The sequence below is a fragment of the Helianthus annuus genome, chromosome 8 (genome assembly GCF_002127325.2).
Source record: "Helianthus annuus cultivar XRQ/B chromosome 8, HanXRQr2.0-SUNRISE, whole genome shotgun sequence".
NCBI classification, from domain to species: Eukaryota; Viridiplantae; Streptophyta; class Magnoliopsida; order Asterales; family Asteraceae; genus Helianthus; species Helianthus annuus.
The window spans coordinates 3,882,269-3,903,783 of record NC_035440.2 but is presented as its reverse complement, the minus strand read 5'-3'; the positions used below and the strand labels follow the sequence as shown (position 1 = coordinate 3,903,783).

General features: G+C 37.4%; 1 protein-coding gene across 1 annotated transcript; it reads right to left on the bottom strand.

The window, feature by feature from the left end:
• Positions 1–12,351: 12,351 nt before the first annotated feature.
• Positions 12,352–13,551, bottom strand: LOC110869428 (leucine-rich repeat extensin-like protein 5). The gene has a single exon (XM_022118682.1). The coding sequence runs from the start codon at positions 13,549–13,551 to the stop codon at positions 12,352–12,354; it is 1,200 nt and encodes a 399-aa protein (XP_021974374.1).
• Positions 13,552–21,515: the final 7,964 nt, after the last annotated feature.

Genomic DNA, 21,515 nt, shown 5'->3' with positions numbered 1-21,515 from the left:
TCAGAGAGTTTCCAAAAGTGGAAAGAATGACAATGACAGCCCTATTTATAGGCTCCAAAAGGGGAAAGTGCTGGCCGATCGGACAGGCATCCTGATCGGACGGCCTGCTCGATCGAACAGCATGTTCGATCGGCTGGGCTGTTCGATCAGCATTATCCTGTTCGATCAATTGCCTGTTTCGAGTGTTCGGCGGCGATTTTTGATATTTCGATTTCGATGGAGGATGATACGGATTCGATGGAGTTTCCTAGCCAAATTACTTTTAGTCCCAACTACTATATCTAACATAAGCATCAATAGTTACTATTCATCTCTTGATTTTGATTCGATGTGATTGAGTTTGAATTGCTTTTCGAGCTTCGGTTCGATTCGATTGCTCACCACACATAACAACATAAAGTAAACATGCACAAGTAACACATAAGGCACACACACACGTATAATAACACCAAAGTTCGCATAATTCAAGATTCGAGTTTGATTTGATTAGCTTGATTATCGATTGGTTAACTTTATCACATTGTTACTTCCTGCTATTCAATGTCGTTAAACGATTCGCATTAATTAGGCATTCGATCTTTGATTAGACAACACTTACTCCACATAATACAAAAATTAAAATAAACTAATTACAGTCAAGAAGTCAACCTTTGACTTTCGGTAACACGGGGGCGTGGTCAACTTCCTGCAGGCGCATTTATTGTAATTGCGAATTGCAATTAATGAAGAGAGAGACGCGGATGGACACGGGGCCGTGCCCGAGCTTCTGTTCAGCCTATAAATAGGAGTGTTTGGAGCTCTTGCAACTCATCCCTTGGCACACCACCTCTCTCACACTTCACCCACCACCCACCACCACCATCATCCATTGTCCATCATAGAGTGTGTGAGTCGTCTCGGGATCCAAGATTGATCGTAAGAGTTCTTGACAATCAAAGGCCATGTTTGCCTAAGTCTCTTACATCACTTGGTGAAGACAAGTGTTTAGTGTAATACTTTTTATTTTTAATCTTATGCACTTTTTAATTGGTTTTGTATTAATGACTTTAATTACTAGTTTCTTATGTTGAAGGTGATTCTTCCTTATCGTTTGTCCGTGGTGTCTTGGCATTATTTTACTGTCTATATAAAATAAAAGATTTTCACCATTCATATCTCCACGGTCTATGTGGAGGTATGTTGGCTACCTGGTCGGGGGTTAAGGGAACGGTTTGGTGAGAGTCTTGCCATTGTTCAGTGTATAGATCCTGCAAAGGACCTGGGTCAAATTTAGTAGGACCTCCTTCAATACCCAAAGGTATTGGATGGCGGGGGTCCAAACTCTTTGATCCCCTCATAAGTTAAACTACTATTAAAACTTTAACCCAGCTACTTAGGACTATATCCCTGCTGATTCAGACTACTTAGCTGAGGGTAACGTCGCCTTCAAAAGAGGGGCCTACCACATTATGCATTAATAACTTAATTAATTATCTTTCAATAATCCGACCCTTTAGGATTGTATCCTTGCTGACTCAAACTACTGGGTTGAGGGTAACGCCGCCTTCAAAAGAGGGGCCTACTACAATAACTAAGATAATCTCTTAAACAAGTGCAAAAGTGCGAAAATAATCAAAGGTTACACTAACACACGAGTCGGATCCAAGTGATTCATCTTGTCTATTTGTTTTATTTTTATTTTACTTTTCAGCATTTTAGTTAGTTTTATTTTCTTAGTTTAAAAACCTTTTTTTAACATTTTGATTTGATTAGACGTTGAGGATAAACCGGTACTAAAAGCTCTTGTGTCCTTTTACCAACACTATACTACGTCCACGATGGGTGCACTTGCCCATATGTGTGTTTAGTGTTAGTGAATATCGTGTTTTATAAATTTAAAACTTGGCTAAAAAAGTGTAAAAGTGCTTAAAATATATACCTAAAATATAACACACTTTACGTACATCACCTTGTTTAGAATATGTTTTATGCACCTCTAATGGATAATAGAAACTAGTAATTTTATCCTCTGCGTTGTGTCGGGAGTCGGGTTAGTTCGTCACATTAAGAAGAAAAGAACACTAAAGGCGAAATACTAAAATGAATAAAAGTAGAGGGACTAAACATGTATATTACCATAGTTAAAGTAGAATGACTAAACATGTATATAAGTAAAGTTAACTAAACAAAAAGAACTTTATTAAAGTAGAGGAACTAAACATGTATATTAGCAAAGTTAAGGGTGTAAATAGAGAAATGCACCCCACGCCTTGCGACGGTATCAATACAATACTGACACATGATGTAGTTGTCATCACAAACTTAAATTTTAAAAGGCTTTATGGTCTATGGGTGTTCAAAAGTATCGAAATCCTAAAATCCCATCAGAACTATCCGAAGATATCTAAAATTTTGGATATCCGGTTTTTTTCGGATTCGGGTAGTGATTTTAGAATTTTCAGAAATATCCGAAAGATCCTAAAAATATCCAAAAATAACTGAAAACTTGTATTTCCATATCCGAATAGGGGGGAAGGTTCATTTAAGAAGAAATTTAATGTGAGAAGAAAAAGAAGAAAAGACATATTAGTAAAATACTATTTCATTATAACTCATATCATTAATTTTTCTCTCTTTAATTAATTAGTCAACTAATCATTAATTATCCTACATATAATCTACAAAACCTACACATATCAAAATTTTCCTACATATACCCTACACATTGTAAAATTTTATTTTACACAGTCGAAATTTATCCTACACACCTCGAAAAATATCATACACAACTCATAATTTATGGTACACAACTACTAATTTATTCTACACTTTAAATTAATTTGTTTTTTTTTAATTTGGAAAAAGTATATATTTTGAAAAGGAGTTACAAATTTAACTTAGTTAGTTATTAAATGGGAAGAATACAAATTAATGATTTATGTAAGTTTACCAATATACCCTTATATCAAAATTAAATGAAAATATTAAATGAAGTAAAATGAACCATTCTTATTAGTTGAAACTTCTTCTTTTTTTCTTACAAAAGAATTCTTCTCATTTGAACCCTCCACTATCCGAATATATCTGCTTTAGAATAAACAAAATAATTGGATATTCAGATATACGATTCACTATCGATTGGATATCCGAATCCGAAATTTCGGATACGTATTCGAATAGTGAAACCATGTATCCGAAAATTGGATATCCGAACAGTTTTGAACACCCCTCCCTATCTATGAATATAGCTTTAGCCTTTCTTTTGGGCCCAAGAAGCAATCTGTCACACCCCAATATTCCACGTATTACCGGTGGGCCCGGTGGGGAGTATCGTGACGTAGTTGATATCATCATTGTCAACACACACAATAATATAGCACAGCGGAAGGCTGGGTAAATAAACTATTACAAACCATACTGTCTGTCGATGTTCGAATACAAGAAAATACAGACTGGAATGTAAGAAGATCCACAGGCGGATCATAAAGTACAAAGAAACAAAAACTACAGACTCAGAGTATCTACGGGATTTGCAAGATCCTCTACAATACCCTATAGCTCCAGCCTATTTCGATAAGTACCTGTCAAATCAATCTTTAGGAAAATACGTCAGTATACACTGGTAAATACAATTTAACAGACTCGTTTTGAAAACATTTAAGAAAAATGGTTTAGATGCACAAGGCACAAATCTTTTATAACTTGGGACAATCTTATTAAAATCTTGTATACAGTTTTACATGCTTGTCATACATGTGGGGCCGGTTTTTTTTAAGCCGGACATGATTAACTGACTCACCACTTATAGAACCCACAAAGGAGTTATCCCCAACTTGTGGGTAAATTAATATTTAGCATTTGCATCTGTCGGGTGCATGCCTGCACCCCGTGCATGGTCGTGGCCATTAATAACTTAAATGAGCCAAGGATATCCAGGACACGGTCGTTAACCTCCAAATGTTTATGTTATCAAACAATACAGATTAAAACGGGTTGTGCGGATTTATTAAATCACAATCCGACATAATAATCCCATACCCGACCAAGCGGTATTAATATACCGTATCCCAAGCCCGTATAGGGAAAATAAGTTAAAAGTATTTACCTGATGTAGCAGTAAATTCCTAAGGTTCTTGAAAGATACTTTTTACTGGAAGCTATAAATCTGTATAGAAGGTTTAATTATCTATTAGGATGCTAATGGGTCTTTTCTTAAGTCAAGGACTTAGACCGACTAGCTAGAAAGAAACCTTACGGACCTAACCGGTAGATTAAACGGAAACCGGGATAGAATGTGATTTAGACCCGACAAGCTTGGATACTTGTATAATATGGGTAAACTAAATACATTCTGGAAAAATGAGGTTTTAATGACTAGGTTAAGCCCGTTTCGGCTATTTTACGTAAACTAGTCACGTAAACCGATCCGAACGCGTAAATGCGTAACGGGTAACCGGACAAACTATAAACAGGTCTTAATCATTATTATGCTCATAATATGTCAATATATCAGTAGTATATCAACATTTATGCCCAAAAAGCAATTTAAACCAAAATAAGTCCCATAAGGGCATTTTGGTAATTTTGATGCTCATAAAAGAATTTATTTATAAAACTGAGTTCCAGGTCTGATTAGATTAGTAAAAACATGTATTTATTGAGTTATATCAGTAGAATTCTTAATATATGGAAAATATACCTTTTGTAACCAATGATGCATCGTAGGGGCATTTTGGTAATTTTACATAGGCTTTTTAAGGGTTAAAAATAAGTTTCTGAGTTTAAAACATTAGCTTACTGTAATATTATGTAACTTAGCTTAAACATCAGTAAGTTATGAGTTTTATATGATAAATATAGTTTTGACCCATACTAGGTGCTAAAAACGCTAAATATGCGATTTAAAGGACTAATATGGTACAAATAGGAAATCTGATATTTTGGTCAGTTTATTAAGTTCAAAAATAATACATTTATCATTTAGGATCAGTAGAAAAAAGTTTGGCTTCAAAAAGTTATGTAAAACTCATTTTATGCATGAAAAGGGTAAAATCGGTAATTACCGAAATTAGGCTATAATCCTATGTTAAGTTCAGCTTAAAAATAAATAAAAATCTTTAAAAATCCCAAAATATTATTTAACATCAGTAGGTAAAAAGTTTGGTAACAAAAATCGGGTTTAGATGGGCCTTATGCTAATTACGCTTTCTAATTACTAAGAAGTCCCTTAATTACGTTATTGAGCATAACTCCCATTCTAGACCTCAAACTGATGTCAAATTTTCGGGACATGTCTAAATATCAGTAGCAAAGGTTTTAGTTCATTCACATTGCTAAAAATCTCTGTTTTATGCAAAAAGGGCGTTTTAGGCCTTAATGAGCATAATTACGATCAAGAGCATAAATGACAAACGATTAGGCACCATGCAATATAACTTCAGAGAGTTACACTACAATGTATGATGGTCCCAATGGAAGCTTTAAACATGAAAGAAATAAGCTTGAATGGGTCAGAACTGAAAGTCATAGCAAAAGTAAAGCTTTTACGACTTTCGTTATAACCTGCCCTTAGATGATTAATTGTCGGATTAGGACTGATAAAATATGTTTATATAATCATTACCAAGTCATTAGAATGTTATATTATAATTTAGAACCTCTGGTTTATTAATTTTAATCAATTTAGTCAATTCTGTCCAGTTTGACTTTTTGTCAAACTACTTTGACCCGACAATTAACCAGTCAAACGAGATAATTAGGAGACACCCTTCCAGGGGTTAATCACCAATACTAATGTGGTTTCATAACCACTTTCAATTTGATCAGTGGTTAAGCCACATGTAAATTAAATGAAAGTCAAACTAATTACATACTAAGTTTGACTTTTAAGCAATTATACTAATTAAATAACTTAGAGGAGTAATTAGAGGCTTACTAAAAGTCCAAGCTATCTTTTCTACACTTGATAGTCTTCTCCAAGTCCTTGTGAGCTCCAGAGATCAGTTATTTTGATTGTTGCAAAATGTGAGTTTTTGAAACTCAACTTCAAGACCTATTTATACTATTTCATGAACTCTTGGATCATTCCTAGCTGTTATGGAAGGCCCTAGGATCACCCTAGGTGTCCTAGTGGTTTATTTTTACCGTTCAATCATCCATAGTATTGAATTTTACATGTTTAAGTCGGTTAACAGCTTAACTCACACCTGTCCAAAATTTCTGCCCAGCGATGCTCTTACGGACCGTAAAGGAATCCTCTTGCGGTCCGTAACCATTTCTAACGGACCGTATGTCTAAACGCTTACGGTCCGTAACCGAACCTGGTGCGCATCGCCCAGATACGTCCTTGCGGACCGTAAGCCTAGGGCTATACGGTCCGTAACCGATGACCAGAGGACAAAATTTTTACAACTTTCATACACTTCGTCATGCATTTCAATGTCCGAATCTTGACCCTTAATTCAGTACATTAGTCCAAATGACCAGTTCTGAATGCCCAATAATAATGCCATGCACTTGTGTTCCCTTGCTTTAAGAAAATTGTCCAAACATGAAGTTTTGTCGGCTCTTTGCATGAATTTCAATTTCTTGAATTGAGTTTATAAACTATTATTTGCAGCCGAGGTTTAACCTCCATAATAGCCATTTATCAACGTGTTAATATAATTTTATAAAGCTTTCGAGAATTTATTCAAAATGGTCATTCAGAGGTAAGCTTAACATGTTGACACGTTTAATTCCCGTAGCCTTATTTTTCATATGTATACACGAAATGGCTTCTCGTATTCAATTAATCTTTCGATTAAAGACAAATCTCCCACAAAGTGTCAATCAGAGGCTCAAGTTTGGCATGTTGACCTTTTAAGTCCTTCACGAGAATATACTTGTTTAAAGTTCGGACACATGTCTTTATATAACTGGACACGTTTTTACGTGGTGTTACATCCTCACCCCCTTAAAAGAAATCTCGACCCCGAGATTTACTGGAATAAGTGAGGGTATTTCTGTTTCATAGTGGATTCCACTTCCCATGTATATTCGGGACCTCTACGAGCGTCCCATTTAACCTTTACTATAGGTACATACTTTCTTCGGAGCTTCTTGACTTGCCGATCCTCAATTGCTATCGGCTTCTCAATGAATCTCAAGCTTTTATCAACTTGTATGTCTTTATGAGACATTGCTAAAGACTCGTCGGCTAAACATTTCTTGAGATTACAAACGTGGAATACATCATGAATTCCACTCAGCTCCTCTGGCAGTCTTAGCCTATATGCTACACTGCCAACACATTCGAGGATCTCGAATGGTCCGATATATCTGGGGCTCAGCTTCCCCTTTTTACCAAAACGCATCACACCTTTCCAGGGTGATACTTTTAATAGCACTTTATCGCCTACTTCAAACTTTAGATGCTTTCGCCTCAAATTAGCATAGCTTTTCTGCCTATCCCTGGCAGCTTTTAGGCGATCTCGAATTTGAATAATCTTTTCCGTTGTCTCAAGGACTATATCAGGTCCTGATATCTGAGCTTCTCCTACTTCGGCCCAACAGACAGGTGTTCTGCATCTTCTACCATACAGTGCCTCAAAAGGCGCAGCCTGAATGCTGGTATGATAACTATTGTTATAGGAGAACTCAATCAAAGGCCAGTGGTCGTCCCAACTACCACCCAAATCCATAACACATGCACGAAGCATGTCTTCTAAGGTCTGAATAGTACGCTCACTTTGACCATCGGTCTGAGGATGGTAAGCAGTGCTAAAATTCAGACGTGAGCCCAATGATTGTTGAAAACTTCTCCAAAAGTGAGAGGTGTATCTAGTATCTCTATCAGAGATAATTGCCACCGGTACTCCATGAAGAGCTACAATCTTATCGACATACAACTGGGCTAACTTATCGGAGCTATGAGTCTCTTTAATGGGCAGGAAATGAGCTGACTTTGTCAGTCTATCAACAATAACCCATATAGTGTCATTTCCGTGCTTTGTTTTGGGTAACTTGGTTATAAAGTCCATGGTTACCATTTCCCATTTCCAAGTGGGAAGTTCCGGCTGTTGTAGAAGTCCTGATGGCTTCTGATGTTCGGCTTTAATCTGAGCACATGTCAGGCACTTAGCTACATGGGTGGCAATGGATTTCTTTAAACCTATCCACCAATAATTGGCCCTTAAATCTTGATACATCTTGTCACCTCCTGGGTGAACCGAATACTTAGAATTGTGGGCTTCCTGAAGGATTACATCCCGTAGTCCTCCTTGAATAGGAACCCAAATTCTGCCATTCATCCTAAGAATTCCATCTTTTCCAGGTGTCAATTGTTCAGCAGTTACACCTAACTTTTCATTTAAAAGATTATCTTCCAACATGGCATCTTTTTGTGCAGCTAACAGTCTTTCATTCAAATCATTCTTCAATTCAATGCTCTTTGCATTGATCCTAATTGGCTTAACTCTTTCCTTCCGGCTTAAAGCATCTGCGACCACATTCGCCTTACCGGGATGGTAGCGAATCTCGCAATCATAATCATTTAACGTTTCCATCCAACGACGTTGTCTCATATTGAGTTCTTTTTGATTAAACAGATGTTGGAGACTTTTGTGGTCCGAGTAGATTACACATTTCGTTCCATACAAGTAATGTCTCCACAGCTTTAGTGCGAATACTACAGCACCCAATTCCAAATCATGAGTGGTGTAGTTCTTTTCATGCACTTTTAGCTGTCGTGATGCATAGGCAATCACATTGCCCCGTTGCATAAGTACACACCCCATGCCGGTGTGTGAAGCATCGCAGTAAACAACAAAGTCTTCAATTCCTTCCGGTAGTGACAAAACCGGAGCGTTGCTCAATCTTTGCTTTAAGGTCTCGAAGGATTCCTGCTGCTTGGGACCCCAGATAAATTTCACATTCTTACGGGTCAAGGAAGTCAATGGTGCAGCTATTCTTGAGAAGTTCTCAATGAATCTCCTATAATATCCTGCTAAACCCAGAAAGCTGCGAATTTCTGTAGGTGTCTTAGGTGCTTCCCAATTCATTACAGCCTCTACTTTGGCAGGATCTACTTGAATACCGTGTTCACTGACCACATGTCCAAGAAACTGGACCTTGCGAAGCCAAAATTCACACTTAGAGAATTTGGCATACAACTTCTCCTGTCGAAGTAGTCCTAAAATACACCGAAGGTGTTTCTCATGCTCCGTATGGCTACGAGAGTATATAAGTATGGCGTCTATAAAGACAATGACAAACTTATCTAAGTATGGTTTGCAGACTCTATTCATAAGATCCATGAATGCTGCAGGTGCATTAGTGAGCCCAAAAGGCATCACTAGGAACTCGAAGTGTCCATACCTCGTTCTGAATGCTGTCTTCGGAACATCTTCGGTTCGAACCTTAAGTTGATGATACCCAGATCTCAAATCTATCTTTGAGAAGTAACTCGCTCCTTGGAGTTGGTCGAACAAGTCATCGATCCTGGGTAAAGGATAACGATTCTTGATCGTTACTTTATTCAGTTCACGGTAATCAATGCATAAACGCATAGATCCGTCCTTCTTCTTCACAAATAAAATTGGAGCTCCCCAAGGCGAAGAGCTGGGTTGAATGAAACCTTTTTCCAATAACTCATCCAATTGAGTTCTGAACTCTTTCATTTCAGTAGGCGCTAAACGATATGGAGCTCGTGCAATAGGCGCAGATCCGGGGAGAACGTCGATCCTGAATTCTACTTGCCTCTCAGGAGGTAATCCAGGTAACTCGTCAGGAAAGACATCTGGATATTCTGAAATGATTGGAATATCTTCGATCTTCGGCTTTGGTTCATTAACAGTCACTTGTGCCATGTAAATGACACATCCACCCTTCAAGCACTGGGATACTTTAAGAATAGACACATTGCTGGGCAATCCGTACTGTGTGTCTCCTTGGATAGTGACTGATTCACCGGAGGGGGTTTTGATAATGATAAGCTTTTTATCACAAGCAATTTGGGCTTGGTTATGCGACAACCAATCCATGCCTAAAACTATATCAAAACCAGCCAATTTCATTGGCAGAAAGGACAGCGGAATAGAATGGTTCTTAATGGATATTGAACATCCATCAAGAAGAGTTGAAGCAGATTCTAAGGTACCATCAGCAAGTTCTACCTCATATTTTATGTCTAGAGTCTTAATGGGCAAATTCAAAAGCTTACAAAACTTATGATCTACAAAGGACTTATCAGCACCGGAATCAAATAAGACTCTAGCATAAATATTATTGATGAGGAAGGTACCTGTTATGACGTTATCATCAGTCACCGCTTCCCTTGCCTGCATCTGGAACACTCGGGCATTGTTCTTCTTAGCCTCTTCAGGCTTCTTCGCATTCTTGGGGCAATTGGTCTTAATATGCCCCTTTTCATTGCAACCATAACAGGTTGCATCCTTGATGTTTCGGCACTCAACTGACTTGTGCCCTTTCTTCTTGCAAATCCCACATGGTTTGGCCCGTGGTTCCCGATTGCACTTGCCAAAGTGTCTCTTGTGGCAAGTCTTGCATCTGGGCTTGTCATCAGTCTGCCCCTTCTTGGAACCAGAGTTCCCTTTTCCTTTCTTATTCGAGTGAGAGGACTGATCATCCTCTCTCTTCCTCTTCCCTTCTTCAGAATTTTTCTTCGCCCTGCTCCTCACAACATTCAATGTGAGGGATAGTGATAGATCCACAACAGACCTATAGGTGGTTGGCTTAGAAGCCTTCACATTTCCCTTAATATCAGGGGCCAAACCACCAATAAAACGCGCGATGCGCTTCGGCTCAGGGGTGACTAAATATGGTACCAATCTGGACATGGAATTGAAACTTGTCACATAAGATCTGCAATCTAGATCCTTCATTACGAGAGTGAGAAAATCAGTCTCCACACGCTCTACTTCGTGTTGAGGACAATAAGTGTCCTTGACCAAATCGACAAACTTCTCCCCAAGAAAGGTTATACAAATGAACTTTCCCTGTGGACTGTACAAGTGCCTTCCACCACGTAAGGGCATCGCCCTTAAAAGATTGGGAGACGAACATAACTACATCTTCCTTAGCGCAGCCTCTAATGTCTATCACCGTCTCCATCTCATCTAGCCATTTCATACAATCTATCGCCCCTTTCTCTCCTGTAAAATCCCTCGGTTTACAGGAAACAAAATACTTGTAGGTACAACCCTTGGTGTACCTAGGGGTCGGCTCAAGATCTATCTGTCTTTTGGGTATACTACCCTGGTTGGACGAATGCACTGACTCACTCTTCTTATGAGTGTGAGATTTAGAATGAGCTTTAGAGTGAGTTTGTGACCGAACGATACTCGGCTCTTTAAACTTAGCATCAACCGCTTGAGAGACTGCAGCGGTGATCATAGCTTGTAATTCTGCACCGGTAATATTAATTCTGGTATTGCCCGGTGCTGGATGACTGTTTACTTCATCGGAGCCAGCCATTTCTGAATGCTATAATATAGACAATAATAGTAATTTAAATTACATATAAGTTCATCACATTGATGATTCATTGGTCACGGTATTATTAAACCATTTAGACCTTTTCATAATATAACTAAATGTTTACATAATGCGTTATTCTACACATTACTAGACAGGGGAAAGATAGAAATTTCCACCACTGTCAATGTCATAGAAGACATTTTATCTATCATTAAACTCGTTTCAAAAGGACATTAAAATAGCTTAAAAGCTTGTCACAAGAACGAGTTGAGATTCTAATTAATGATCTCAAAAATCAGTGATCTTTTAAGGTCTGAACCAAGTTCATTGCCTTTTTGATAAGAAGTTTATAAATCGCACTTTCATTGTCATTTTACACCTTTGCTTAAAGCATCCATCTCAAATGGATGTCTTGGTATATTCATCACACTGATATTTTCTAGCCAGGATTCATATTGATCATTTTGGCTTTATGTGACTTGGAAAGGTCCAAGTACTTCTTGGAAGCTTGTGTGATTTTTCGTACCGCACAGCTAGGAATGTTAAAATGTTTTCAGATGTTAACAGAGATTTATTTTCTTAAAAAGGTTGTACCATCATAGCTAATTAATACTTTGGCTAGGTTATACCTCTAAGAGTTTCTTTGGCAGATCAATTATAAATTGAAAGGAAATAACAGGGTGTAATAAATTACACATATTTAAAACCAAAGCTAAAACTTCATTAGGATGAAAGCAAATACAAACGCCCTAAACGGGACTTAGAAAAAAACACACTACCCGCGCAGGGGCAAACCGAAATGAAAATAAGTCCACGCAGGGACTTGATACAGAAATCAAACAAATGTCCACACAGGGACATGATTACAACAAACAAGAAAATAAAACAATCCCTCTACTTTTTCTTCCCCTTGATAAGGTTGGCGAGGCCTTTCATGAAACTAGTATGCCTCTCCTTGTTCTTCTTGGTCTTATGCTCAACCTTATCCAACCTCTCTAAAATTTCCTGAGTTTGTTGCTGTTGTTGTAGTTGCTGGGATGGAGGTGGTTGATATGGAGGATATTGATAACCCTGAATTGGGTAGTCAGTTGGAGGCATAGGAGGGTAAGTAGAAGGATAAAGGTGGTGATACTGCGCAGCCGTAAGATATGGGTCATGAGTTCCGTAGCCCAATGGATATCCCGACGGGTCTCCATAAGGATTATACCCGGAAGAACATGGGTATGTCGGAATTGGGTTATCAAATCCCACAGGCGGCATAGGTGGTGCATAAGAAGCTTGTGGAGGATCAGCCTCCGGTGCCGCATTCGAGGGCCCACCCATTTGAGGGTCCTCTGGAATAGGGGGATAGGAACTCGACCCTCGAGGAGAACTAAAACGGGGTCCTCCTCTAACGGACATGCGAGCGTTCCTCCTTCGCCTCGGAGGCTCGGGAGGTGGTTGCGGTGGCTCCTCTACCGGGAGTGGTGGTGGTGAGACAGCTTGAAGTTGAGGATCATCTAAAGGTGGTTGAGCCGGAGAGCTATGATAAGATGGGGTAAAGAACCAGTCATAGGTAGCCATCCTCTCTTGGAAGGAGTCGGGTCCACGATAAGGAGATCCCTGAAATGGAGACCCACTAGATATGCTGATAGGGTGGCCCGGGGTTCCTGTTTGCATCTCCGGGTCGGGGTCGTCATCCATCTCCATTTCCTGAGAGAAATGGTCCTCAGGGACCAACGGGTTGTAGCCGAGAAAGTCGTTAACGTAGTCAGCTGGGTTGAATTGTCTTGGGGAGTAGGGGGATTCGGAATGATGAAATGAATGAGATTGCAAAGAGTTATGCGGTGGGTATGATTCATGTGAATGGTGAGATTGGTCCGAATGGTGAGAGTGTTCGGGCTCATTTGGAGCAAATGGTCCGAAAGACAGATGAAAAGATGGCGAAGAGCTAAGCGAGACTGAGTGTCTTGCCGGCTCGAAAGGTTGACCCCACATATCGCGGGAGTCGGAGGTGGAAAAAGACGCCGATGGAGTGCGTCTGTGCGATGGCCCAGCAGATGACGGTCCTCCACGCATGGGACCCTTGCCACGTCCTCTTAGTCTTGGAGGCATGATGGTATGCTTCCTGTTGAAACAAGCAAACAAAATAAAATAAAACAGAATAAAAGTAAAGGAAAGATAAAGATGCATCCAAGGTCATTTGCCTAGACTCGAGAGTCTAAGGAATGTGCTTATTGTGTCATTGAGATTAAACACAAAAGGTTAGTGTTTAATTCGCTCAATGTTGGCTCTGATACCAACCTGTCACACCCCAATATTCCACGTATTACCGGTGGGCCCGGTGGGGAGTATCGTGACGTAGTTGATATCATCATTGTCAACACACACAATAATATAGTACAGCGGAAGGCTGGGTAAATAAACTATTACAAACCATACTGTCTATCGATGTTCGAATACAAGAAAATACAGACTGTTATGTAATAAGATCCACAGGCGGATCATAAAGTACAAAGAAACAAAAACTACAGACTCAGAGTATCTACGGGATTTGCAAGATCCTCTACATAGCTCCAGCCTATTTCGATAAGTACCTGTCAAATCAATCTTTAGGAAAATACGTCAGTATACACTGGTAAATACAATTTAACAGACTCGTTTTGAAAACATTTAAGAAAATTGGTTTAGATGCACAAGGCACAAATCTTTTATAACTTGGGACAATCTTATTAAAATCTTGTATACAGTTTTACATGCTTGTCATACATATGGGGCCGGTTTTTTTTAAGCCGGACATGATTAACTGACTCACCACTTATAGAACCCACAAAGGAGTTATCCCCAACTTGTGGGTAAATTAATATTTAGCATTTGCATCTGTCGGGTGCAGGCCTGCACCCCGTGCATGGTCGTGGCCATTAATAACTTAAATGAGCCAAGGATATCCAGGACACGGTCGTTAACCCCCAAATGTTTATGTTATCAAACAATACAGATTAAAACGGGTTATGCGGATTTATTAAATCACAATCCGACATAATAATCCCATACCCGACCAAGCGGTATTAATATACCGTATCCCAAGCCCGTATAGGGAAAATAAGTTAAAAGTATTTACCTGATGTAGCAGTAAATTCCTAAGGTTCTTGAAAGATACTTTTTACTGGAAGCTATAAATCTGTATAGAAGGTTTAATTATCTATTAGGATGCTAATGGGTCTTTTCTTAAGTCAAGAACTTAGACCGACTAGCTAGAAAGAAACCTTACGGACCTAACCAGTAGATTAAACGGAAACCGGGATAGAATGTGATTTAGACCCTACAAGCTTGGATACTTGTATAATATGGATAAACTAAATACATTATGGAAAAATAAGGTTTTAATGACTAGGTTAAGCCCGTTTCGGCTATTTTACGTAAACTAGTCACGTAAACCGATCCGAACGCGTAAATGAGTAACGGGTAACCGGACAAACTATAAACAGGTCTTAATCATTATTATGCTCATAATATGTGAATATATCAGTAGTATATCAACATTTATGCCCAAAAAGCAATTTAAACCAAAATAAGTCCCATAAGGGCATTTTGGTAATTTTGATGCTCATAAAAGAATTTATTTATAAAACTGAGTTCCAGGTCTGATTAGATTAGTAAAAACATGTATTTTATTGAGTTATATCAGTAGAATTCTTAATATATGGAAAATATACCTTTTGTAACCAATTATGCATCGTAGGGGCATTTCGGTAATTTTACATAGGCTTTTTAAGGGTTAAAATAAGTTTCTGAGTTTAAAACATTAGCTTACTGTAATATTATGTAACTTAGCTTAAACATCAGTAAGTTATGAGTTTTATATGATAAATATAGTTTTGACCCATACTAGGTGCTAAAAACGCTAAATATGCGATTTAAAGGACTAATATGGTACAAATAGGAAATCTGATATTTTGGTCAGTTTATTAAGTTCAAAAATAATACATTTATCATTTAGGATCAGTAGCAAAAAGTTTGGCTTCAAAAAGTTATGTAAAACTCATTTTATGCATGAAAATGGTAAAATCGGTAATTACCGAAATTAGGCTATAATCCTATGTTAAGTTCAGCTTAAAAATAAATAAAAATCTTTAAAAATCCCAAAATATTATTTAACATCAGTAGGTAAAAAGTTTGGTAACAAAAATCGGGTTTAGATGGGCCTTATGCTAATTACGCTTTCTAATTACTAAGAAGTCTCTTAATTACGTTATTGAGCATAACTCCCATTCTAGACCTCAAACTGATGTCAAATTTTCGGGACATGTCTAAATATCAGTAGCAAAGGTTTTAGTTCATTCACATTGCTAAAAATCTCGGTTTTATGCAAAAAGGGCGTTTTAGGCATTAATTAGCATAATTACGATCAAGAGCATAAATGACAAACGATTAGGCACCATGCAATATAACTTCAGAGAGTTACACTACAATGTATGATGGTCCTAATGGAAGCTTTAAACATGAAAGAAATAAGCTTGAATGGGTCAGAACTGAAAGTCATAGCAAAAGTCAAGCTTTTACGACTTTCGGTTATAACCTGCCCTTAGATGATTAATTGTCGGATTAGGACTGATAAAATATGTTTATATAATCATTACCAAGTCATTAGAATGTTATATTATAATTTAGAACCTCTAGTTTATTAATTTTAATCAATTTAGTCAATTCTGTCCAGTTTGACTTTTTGTCAAACTACTTTGACCCGACAATTAACCAGTCAAACGAGATAATTAGGAGACACCCTTCCAGGGGTTAATCACCTATACTAATGTGGTTTCATAACCACTTTCAATTTGATCAGTGGTTAAGCCACATGTAAATTAAACGAAAGTCAAACTAATTACATACTAAGTTTGACTTTTAAGCAATTATACTAATTAAACAACTTAGAGGAGTAATTAGAGGCTTACTAAAAGTCCAAGCTATCTTTTCTACACTTGATAGTCTTTTCCAAGTCCTTGTGAGCTCCAGAGATCAGTTATTTTGATTGTTGCAAAATGTGAGTTTTTGAAACTCAACTTCAAGACCTATTTATACTATTTCATGAACTCTTGGATCATTCCCAGCTGTTATGGAAGGCCCTAGGATCACCCCAGGTGTCCTAGTGGTTTATTTTTACCGTTCAATCATCCATAGTATTGAATTTTACATGTTTAAGTCGGTTAACAGCTTAACTCACACCCGTCCAAAATTTCTGCCCAGCGACGCTCTTACGGACCGTAAAGGAATCCTCTTGCGGTCCGTAACCATTTCTTACGGACCGTATGTCTAAACGCTTACGGTCTGTAACCGAACCTGGTTCGCATTGCCCAGATACGTCCTTGCGGACCGTAAGCCTAGGGCTATACGGTCCGTAACCGATGACCAGAGGACAAAATTTTTACAACTTTCATACACTTCGTCATGCATTTCAATGTCCGAATCTTGACCCTTAATTCAGTACATTAGTCCAAATGACCAGTTCTGAATGCCCAATAATAATGCCATGCACTTGTGTTCCCTTGCTTTAAGAAAATTGTCCAAACATGAAGTTTTGTCGGCTCTTTGCATGAATTTCAATTTCTTGAATTGAGTTTATAAACTATTATTTGCAGCCGAGGTTTAACCTCCATTATAGCCATTTATCAACGTGTTAATATAATTTTATAAAGCTTTCGGGAATTGATTCAAAATGGTCATTCAGAGGTAAGCTTAACATGTTGACACGTTTAATTCCCGTAGCCTTATTTTTCATATGTATACACGAAATGGCTTCTCGTATTCAATTAATCTTTCGATTAAAGACAAATCTCCCACAAAGTGTCAATCAGAGGCTCAAGTTTGGCATGTTGACCTTTTAAGTCCTTCACGAGAATATACTTGTTTAAAGTTCGGGACACGTGTCTTTATATAACTGGACACGTTTTTACGTGGTGTTACACAATCCAGGGGACTTACAGCCCACTCGGCCACTTGTATATACTAAAGGCCCAATAACATCGGGAGGTTTGCTTTTCATGTGAGAAATGCATACCGCTTGTTTAGTATCGTTTTTCTTCTAATTTAAGAGTTTTGATTCGTCGATAGGTGTTCGATTTAGCTCGTTAATTCAATCCTGTTATCACCAGATTTCAAATCTTTGTTTTGTGTCATCAACAAAGTCAACATCAGTCATATGTATTTTTTGCCAAAACAACCAATTACAAATAAAAAAAAAAGTAAATTACAAGTTTTGTCCTTTATGTTTACATCAAATTGCAGACGCTGTCCTTTTTTCCAAAAGTTTACAGGCGGTGTCCTTAACCTTCCAAAATCTTGCATGTTATGTCCTTTAGGTCAAATCCAGTTAGATTTTTTTGGTTAAATCTGGTCATGTGCAAGGCACATGAGGTTAGTCTTGTCATTTCATCTCATCAGGGGTTATTCTGTAAAATAATTTATGTTTAGGGCCTAGTTTATAAAAAAATAAAAAGATTTATAAAAAGAAAAAATATGACCTCTCTCGACCCCACTGTCTTCTCCGGCGACCTCAATTTGACGGTAAATTTAATCTGTAAAATAATTTATGTTTAAGGACTATTAATACAAGTTCTTTAAGATTTGTAGCATCAGTAATTAAGTAGATTAAAATCTTATAATTTTCAACAGTAATAACAAAGCCTAAACAATTAAAATCCAAAAAAAAAAAAAAACAAGCCATAAAATACAGTCACACAACAATAAAACCATAAAACTACCACATTTCACAATAAAATCATGAAAATTTAAACAGTAATTAAACGAAAACGAACCATCAGACTTGTTTGAGGTGTTGAGCTAAAAACCTTTGTTGCAAGTTGGTGATCTGACCCAAATCACCACCATAACCCAAATCACCAGTGCACCCACCATCACCGCCGCAACTGTCCGATCATCACAGTTGGTGCTCGGAAGTTCGCACAAGTTCACCGGAACCCTAGATTGCACAAGCATTCATGAACGTAGCTTCCTTGACCCCAAAGAACCCTCAATCGCTAGAACTGGGGTAAATCTCCGTCGTCTTCTTCGTTTGGCCTCGCCGGAACCCTAATTTGATTGGATACGTTGTCACTCATCATCACCACAACAATGGATACATTGTCTTCTTCGTTTAACCTCGCCGGAACCCTCTTCAGAAAGCTTGATATCTTAGAGAGAGAAGAGAGATGGAGGTTGGTTCATATGAGAGAGAGATGCAGGTAGGTTCGTTCACATGAGAGACTGAGAGCATTCACATTCTATCCATCAAAATATGTGAGGGAGAGTTTTTATATTATAAAGGGTATAAAAAGTGGTTGTGAGTGGAGGAGAGAGAAAATGTTACTGTTCATCTGTATATTTGAGGGGGCACTGTTCATCCACTATAATTTTTTTAATATATATTGAAAGTGGTTGTGAATGAAGGAGAGAGAAAAATGTAATGATAATATTATTTAATTGAAAAGGAGAGAGAAAAACTATTTGTTTTTAGTGAAAATATATTGATATAGGAGTTGTTTTTAGTGGAATGTATGTATAATTTGATGGATTGGATGTGAATACTCTGAGATAGAGAAAGAAGGACTTTTTATTTCTATTTTTTTGTTTTTTACAAATAGCCCTTCAATAATAATTTTTTACAAAATAACCCCTATGAATATGAAATGACAACAATGCTCTCATGTGCCTTACACATGATCAGATTTAACCAAAAAATCTAACTGGTTTTGGCCTAAAGGACATAACGTGCAAGATTTTGGAAGATTAAGAATACCGCCTGTAAACTTTTGGAAAAAAGGACAACACCTGCAATTTGATGTAAACATAAAGGACAAAACTTGTAATTTACTCTAAAAAAAATGACAGGTAATGCACAACAAGCGGCGTCAAAACCCTTTTGTCAAGATTTTCAAATATTTTGTTTGTAGCATCAACAAATATTAGTCAATATCAGTTGATGCCCCACATTTTGCATGATTTTTCTAATATTTTGTTTACAGCATCAACAAGTATTAGTCAGTTTTAGTTGATGCCCCACAATGTGGATGATTTTTATAGCTTTTTTAGTCTGACTTGGCTTTCTAACATTATTGCATCCATCTTCACATAGCTGTTCTGAAAATGATATAAACACCTTGGTACCTTCCTAACTAGTAAATGACATTTATTGTTTTTTTTTTTTTTTTTTTGTATTTTGATAGCCTTAGTTAAAGATAATATGAAATAGTCACTATGACTTTTCTTGAAGGAACCAATGTTGATAGCCTTCGTGTTGGTGTTTATGGAAAGGGAGGAACGAGTTGGTGTTCAAGCAAATCAGTCGAAGTCCGCAGGAGATTGTTAGGGAGATAAAATCAAGAGGGTTCGCTTGGTTTAAAAATAGATCATCATGTAATTATATCAGTTGGGGTGATTGGTGTAAATACCCTATGTATATGTTGTAATTTTTTCCCTTTGCCCGATTGGGTCGGGGGTGTTTGTGTTGTTTGGCCTTTTGCCCGTTTGGGTCAGAGGTGTGTTTTTAATGAAGTTCTCTTTTCAAAAAAAAAAAGTATGAAATTTCCTTTTCTAGATAAGAAAATAAGAAAACGCGAATAGATTGAGAAATAGGAACTAATGTGGAACATTGAATTTTATTTGTTGACCTACCTCCATTCATATATTTCTTTTAATGGTAAACTAGTGGGAACTAGGCAATAAATATGATGGGGATGTCAATAGCAACAATGTGATTGGGACAATGGAGGACAATAAGGTTTTTATTCTTATCCCTTGCATCCAGAAAATCGCCAAAATAGACCAACCATTCAATCAAAAGAAAGTTTGATTCTCAAATGAGATTTTGATACGTGAATAAAATTTACTATTCATAAGAGAAAAGGTAGTGTCTTAGTGAAAATTTGATATCTACACGTTTTGTAAAACTTTATCATTTATCTCAATGGATAGTAGATATACCACTCAGTCTCTTTACAATTTGATATCTAATATTTTGTTTACAGCATCAACTAGTATTAGTCAGTTTTAGTCGATGCCTCACAATGTGTATGATTTTTATAGCTTTTTTAGTCTCACTTGGCTTTCCAACATTATTGCATCCATCTTCACATAGCTGCTCTGAAAATGATATAAACAGCTTGGTACCATCCTAATTAGACCATCCGTAGTGGTTAAGAAAAATAATGCCCCCACCATGGGGCATTATCCGACACGTGTCATCCTAGTCAGCATGGGACGTTATTGCAAAAGTGGCGTAGTAGGAAAATGCCTAATAATGTCCCTTCCAATTATTAACAAAAAAAAAAGAAAAAGAAAAAGAAAAAGCAAACACTTGGTGATTGGCTGGTCAAACCCTTGGACTAATGCAAAAGAAAAAGCAAACACTCCCATTGGTCAAACCCTTTTCATTTCAGCGTTGTTATTAAAACGCCTAACTACAATTTTTGATTTTTTTTAAATAACGCCCCATGTAATGGTGGTGGGGGCGTTTCCGGGCGTTTTTTTCAATTTTTTTTTTAAATAACGCCCCACTACGGATGGTCTTAGTAAATGACATTTATTGATTGTTTTTTGTATTTTGATACCCTTAGTTGAAGATAATATGAAATTGCCACTATGACTTTTCTTGAAGGAACCAATGTTGAAGGTAGTATGAAACTTCCTTTTCTAGATAAGAAAATAAGAAAACGCAAATAGATTGAGAAAATAGGAACCAATGTGGAACGTTGAATTTTATTGTTGACCTACCTCCATTCATATATTTCTTTTAATGGTAAACTAGTGGGAACTAGGCAATAAATACAGTGGCGGATCCATAATTTTTCTTTTAACGGGTTTCTTTTGATAAATTCTCTTTAATTCTCACTATTTTTTTCTAAATTTTACAAAGTTCTCACTATTTTTTCAGTTTTTTTTTTCAAACACACTGGGTTCCTGGAAACCCACAAATGTGGGCTGGATCCGCCTCTAAATAAATATGATGGGGATGTCAATAGCAACAATGTGATTGGGAGAATGGAGGACAATAAGGTTTCTATTCTTATCCCTTGCATCGAGAAAAT

Coding starts and splice junctions, on each gene's coding strand:
- LOC110869428 (XM_022118682.1), bottom strand. CDS start 13,551: ATGCCTCCAAGACTAAGAGGACGTGGCAAGGGTCCCATGCGTGGAGGA.